The sequence below is a fragment of the Mastacembelus armatus genome, chromosome 12 (genome assembly GCF_900324485.2).
Source record: "Mastacembelus armatus chromosome 12, fMasArm1.2, whole genome shotgun sequence".
Lineage (NCBI taxonomy): Eukaryota > Metazoa > Chordata > Actinopteri > Synbranchiformes > Mastacembelidae > Mastacembelus > Mastacembelus armatus.
In genome coordinates, this window is record NC_046644.1 from 1,460,857 (window position 1) to 1,467,183 (window position 6,327).

At 43.2% G+C, this 6,327-nt stretch overlaps 1 protein-coding gene across 1 annotated transcript; it reads right to left on the bottom strand.

Annotated features, from left to right (window-relative positions):
• Positions 1-84: 84 nt before the first annotated feature.
• Positions 85-1,278, bottom strand: ier5l (immediate early response 5-like). The gene has a single exon (XM_026298357.2). The coding sequence runs from the start codon at positions 1,105-1,107 to the stop codon at positions 229-231; it is 879 nt and encodes a 292-aa protein (XP_026154142.1). The 5' UTR covers positions 1,108-1,278; the 3' UTR covers positions 85-228.
• Positions 1,279-6,327: the final 5,049 nt, after the last annotated feature.

Sequence of the window (6,327 nt, forward strand, 5' to 3'; positions counted from 1 at the left end):
TTACATAAATATTACTGCGTTGACTGTGTTGTCATCTTAACAGTGTCTCCAAAGAACATCTGGAGACTTTGAAAATGCTTTTTTTTAATATTCAGGGATATGCCCCAATGATTTTGTTCCCAAACAAAAACTGGTAGGAGGACGCAGTTCTCTGCTGAATTGTGTTTACTAGTTTTGGTGGTGTAACGTGTTGCAGCTGACCCCGGTCCTCCAAAATAAAAGTTTGATTTAAAATGCCACAATCGCCCGGGTCCATGCTCCAAGACTGGCCAAGGCCTGTTTGCTACAGATCTGTTCTAAGTCCGCCTGTCTGCTCAGCAGCCCTGAGAACCCCGAGCCGAAGATGGAGATCAGGTTTGAGATGTTGGAAATGTCCGTCAAGTCCGGATTGGAGTAGGAACAGTCCTCGTGCTTCGCCCTTTTGCGAGCAGTTATAAAATCAGACACTTCCTCCACGTCGGATGCGCAACCGAACTCAACCTTCCGCTTTTTGGCCGGGGACTGCGCGCCTTGGCCGCACTGGAGCGCGTCACAGCAGCAATCCTGGTGGAGGTAGCCGTTCTCCACCGTGGTCACAACATGCGTGTCTAAATCCAGCACTGTAGTTTTGTTGCAGTGCCTGATGTTGTTTGCGGGGAACTGGTCAAAGTGTGATACAGGAGACGCCTCCATACAGCAACTTCGGTAGTCGGACAGCTCCGGTTCTTTGCTGCCTTCCTCCAGAGTACAGCAGCCGAGGAGTGCGCTCCCTGTTCGGACGTGCGCCGCGCCTCTGTGGCATGCAGACTCGCACAGACTCGCCTCTTCGCCGCAGCAAGCAGCCCGCTCCGGTTCCTCGTCGTCGGCGTCCTCTGCGTCCAGATCCAGCGGGTTGAGCTCCTGGATTTCGTTGCAGACTGTCATCACCTCCTCGTACTGCTGCATCCTGTAGATCTCCGCGTATTTCTCCTTGATGTAGACCTGCCTGGCGTTTCTCAGCACATAGGAGACCAGCAGGTTTTTGTGCAGCTTGATGCCTCCCCTCTGTGTTCGGGAGTTGTGGATCTTCATTAGGGAAATGGAGATGAGGCTTTGCGCGTCCACTGAGCACTCCATGGTGTGGATCATTGCTATGTTCCCCCGGGCCACCTCCAGCTCCTCTCAGAGAGCGGAAAACCGACTCTCAGCTGTTTGAGTGGGAATCGTTTTGTTTGAGGAGAAAGGTTCAAGTCAGCTCTATGGAGAAACATTGGACACGATGATCCACCTTCCCGTGAAACCCAGCAATAATTTGCAGATGCACTGGAACCAGAATATGTATATAGTCCGCTAGAAGGTCCGCCCTCCCCAGGACGAGCCAATCAGCTCCCTGGGATCGACTCAGTGACAGTCAGGCCTTAGAAATATGTTGTTCTCGACCAATCAGCGATAGGCGGTTCCTCTGTGTTATTCAAACTCCAACCTGGCTGTGCCACTGGAGTGTCCTCCTTTCAGCTGCTAGTTAGTCCTGGGTTATGTGTGTTACAATAGACACGGTTTCATTTCAGCACATAACTAAGTTCATTTGTTAGTCTTTTTAGTCTTTTTATATGTAAATAGCTTAAGGATAAATATGAACTTCATCTGTGACTGTCAGACTGTAGGCTGTCACTGACATGGCCTAATCACAAGAAACAAGCTGTTAGATAAAGTAATTTCAACAAATCATGTGAGAATTATAAGTCCATCTATGATCTGTACCATCCATCCATCCATCCATTGTCTATACCCACTTATTCCCTAACCAGGGTCACAGGGATCTGCTGGAGCCTATCCCAGCTCTCTTTGGGTGAAAGGCAGGGGTACACCCTGGACAGGTCACCAGTGGGGGTCATTGTGTGTATAGGAAGTGCTCAGTTGTCTGCCACATTAGTAGGAAACTCTTACAAACCGAAAGCAAAAGCAAACTTGTAGTTGTTTACTTCTTTTATACAAAGGGTCAATTCACCCAACTCACACATATGTTACATATGTCATGTCATTTCATGTCATTTCAAAATGACATTTGAATTTTCAAAAGCTGTGGTTTTCTAGAAACCTCTGGATAATCCACAGACTCAGTCAACAGTTTTCACTGAAACTACTTTATAGAAGAAAATGTTCATGTTACATCCATAGTACTCAAAATTTCATTTGCAATCCTCATTTTAGGGTGGAGGCAGAAATTTCAGACATTTATCGAACACCAAAGTTTGTCCTGCTTCATTTTTATCTGCAGGGAGAAGTTTCACTTAAGGATGCAGTGAAAGCACTATTGCTGAAAACTGATGTGGATTCAAAGTGCCACTATTGGCCACTAGATGGTGGCTCCTAAATAATCTGTAACTGCACAGGACTGCACTCAAAATACCCCGACTCCACTCTCAAGAAGAGAAGAATATAATCTCAGTGGATTATGACACAGGTGGTTTAGAGCTTCTGCCAAAACTCAGGGTTCACTTATTTGTGTTATGGTGAGGCTGAAGTTTACAGGTGCACTGTTAAGAATTTGTAGTTTATATCAGCAACAAAACAGGGATCACCCTTGGTGAAGATTACAGGGGAAACCCTCTGTCAAAACACTTCACTAACTTGTGGCAGTGGGTTTTTTCAGTCACAGCATGGTGACCTACATAAACAGAGACAAGAAGTTTAATGTGATAACATAATGGTAGAGGTTGATACCTGTAACAGTTAGAAATCATCCAGCTTTCTCAAACGATTCAGCCATGATGACAGAGACCACACAATGACCAGGTAACATGCATGAGTCTCAGTAATTACACACAAAAAACAACCAAGTGACAGTGCAGGGAAGGAGCATTGCAGTGCCTGATTTATCATAGTTCCTGATGCTTGTCAAATGAATGCAATAACCTGTGTTGAACCTGTAGAGGCCAGTGCAGCACCAGTTTTGTGCTTTGTGTGTGATTAGTTGTGTTTTTTTTAACTGTGTGGTGGGCCGGTTCTTCTACAGCCTAGAGAGTAACAAGTAACAAGATCATCATTTTCATGTAGGATGAACCAGAAGTCACAAAAACCCAGAATTCCCTCTGGATAAGAAGAAGACCATGCTGAGAGATGTCTGGAGCACAGCTGACTGTAATGTTCTTTATGAATGATGACTGTGATGCAGAGCAGGACAAAGACTTTTGTCCAGAGGGGGTAGCTGTTTGCACAGACGAGTGCACCACAGAGGGTCAGTGTGATGCAACAGGTTTCCTCCCATGTAATATCACTGCAATAGGATCACTGCTGACTAGATTAAGGTTTGTTGGAGGTAATGGAGCTGAGATTCAATGTTTAATAAAAATAAGAGCATACTTCCCACACTCCAGTGCCATATTCAGTAATTTGACAGCTGACACATTTTTAAGTACAGTGAGTTAAAAAAGAACATATATTCCACAATAGTAAATCTGACAGAAAATAGGAACATAACACAATGCATTATAATAATGCACATGTAGTCACATTATGACATAAGTGCACACTGATATAAACCATATGAGTCCACCAGCAGTGATGGGTCTGTGAGGCTGGAGTCAGGCAATAGTTTGTCTAGTTTAGTATGAGGACAGGAAGCAGACACAAACAGTCTTTGGACAAACTGTCCAAAGATCAAAAATGTTACATACTAGATTCTCAATCCCAGGTTAAACACATATTCTTTGTTTACAGTTTAAACTTGTGCAGTGGATGCACAAATTAAAACAAGTGGATGCACAAGTGAGTTTGCTTCTGCTTCTAGGTGGTGGTGGCTCAGGAGGTAGAGCAGGTTGTCCACTAATCAAAGGTTAGGTGATTTAATCGCTGCCTCTTTAGTCCACATGTTCAATTCAACTCAATTCAATTTTATTTGTATAGCGCCAAATCACAATACAAATCATATTAAGGCACTTTAAAAAAAAAAACCCAACAAATCCCTTATGAGCAAGCACTTGGCAACAGTGGAGAGGAAAAACTCCCTTTAATGGAAGAAAAAACCTCCAGCAGAACCAGGCTCAGTTTGGGCGGCCATCTGCCTCGACTGGTTGGGGTGAGTGGATAGAGCAGAGAGAAAATAACAGCAACAATAAACAACAGATAGACACTGCAGGTTGGTGGGACCAGTAACTGCACATCAGCAATATACAGCTCCAGGACCAGGGACACCTGCAGAAGGTACAGAGAGAGAGAACAGAGAGAGAGGGAGAGAGCACAAACTACGGGAGAGAGAGAGTACAAGGTTAGTGACATTCAATGGTGGAGTATACATGTGAGGGGGGTGGAGAGGAGGGGAGGGGAGGGCTAGGGTAGCGGAGCTCAGTGCTGCCGATGGTCCTCAGGCAGTCTAGGCCTATAGAAGCATAACTAAGGGATGGTTCAGGGTTACCTGAAGCCAGCCCTAACTATTCGCTTTGTTAAAAAGGAAGGTTTTAAGTTTAGCCTTAAAAGTACAGAGAGTGTTGAAGCGTCCTTGGGCAAGACAACCCCAAGTTGTTCCTGGTGGCAGTTCCTTGGTGTGTAAGTGTGTAAACAGGTCTATGTGAATGGGTGCTTTGATTGCACTTGAGTGTAGCTCAAGCCCTATATAAGACTATGTAGCATTCTTTCTAATGAGTTTGTATGTGCACTATATGTAAAATTTGCTTCACCCTCTGCACACAAATTAACACAAGCTAAATACATTAACACCAGCCACAGCTACTTAACAACACATCAGAAATGATTCCCTTAATTCAAAAACTCACTGCATGTTTTTTTAAGTACTCGTTTTATTGCCACACGTTAACATACTAGATAAAATTAATCACATTTTATGACATTTTGACAGTTGTGGGTGCAGTGGTGCAGTTTTCTTTGTAATTAAATGTAATGTAAATGTAATTAGGATAGTGCACCAATACACAATCGTGCAGTGTTTTATCCTATTAATATAAATTGTTAATACTGTTAATCCTGAAAAAGGATACTTTGAATTTTTTTAGATGTTCATTTTCACAAAACGTAACGCTTTCATGCCATTACCATATTACTGGTGGTTCCTCTCATTCTCCCATTACACTGCAGTCAATTTTCACTTTCTTCATTGTATCTGCATTCACAGCCATCTTTCCAGCCTCACCCATCTCCTCTGTTTTGTTCTCCCCCTCATCTTTTCAGCCTCACTGCTCAATATTCTCAGGCTCCTTTTACCACTCCTCTGCTTGCTCTACTGACATCCTCTTATTTTCTCAGCCCCTGTTTCTTCCTAAGCATGTTTATTTTTTCTCTGTACCTCAGACAGGGAATGCAGCATTGAAGTATAGTTGCAAGTGTCAGCAAAGCAGATACTGTTTTCATCCAGCTTCCCTTACATGCATGGTCAGCACTGGAGACCATAGAGATATCTGTCTGCACTGCTGCTATAGCCCCATATTCAATCTCATAGTTACTCCACCCATACCACTCTGCTTCCTTTTTCTACTTGTTTTAAATGTCGAAGAGCAATTGATTGCAGCAGAACTTTCAGAAATTAATTATAATAATGCATTCCAAAGAAGGAGACAATAAACTATAAAAATTTGGTATATGAAGACATTGAAGAATCAATTTCCCCTGCTGTGAAGCTTGGGAAGTACTTCTCCTTGCAGTCCTGTGTGTCTATCAAACAACATACATCAGAAGCTGCCGATTGGATTTTAATGAAGCTTTGGGGAATAATGCGTGCAAGTGATGACCTGAGTGGAAAAATGTTTGACTGGATGCATCACATGCAATATATGATGCATACAATCATAACAGATGTAACATATCTAATATTTCTTAACATTAGCAAGGCAATGGTATTTAAAGTTAGTTTATCGATTTATTATTCATAAGAAGCTGCCCTGTCTTTATCAGATTCACTGATAGACATTAATCTACACTGTTTTCTTTGGCTACAAGCTCAAAGTGTTATGAGTCTCCTTTAGGGACTTCCTGCCGGGGGACTTTTATACTGAAGGGACTTCCTCTTTTCCCCCTGGCATCGGTCCCCAGCAGCTTTACGTTGTCATTGATCATTTTCACCTGTGCTCAATTATCTGTTGTCTCAGCCTCTATAAGTTCTCCCTGTACTCCTTTGTTCTCTGCTGAAGCATTGACTTGTGTAGATTGTTGCAGATTGTTGAGGACAGTGAGTTTTTGTTATATGCCTCTTGTGGCAGACTGTGCTGCCTACTATTTGTTTACCGGGATACCCGGTTGTGTTTATGTTTCCTTCCTGATCCCTGGCATTTCCAGGAGTATTATTAAAACCTTGTAGTCCTGCATTTGGGTCCTGTCTCTCCTTCCTCCTTCCAGCACCCCAACACGTAACACAAAGTG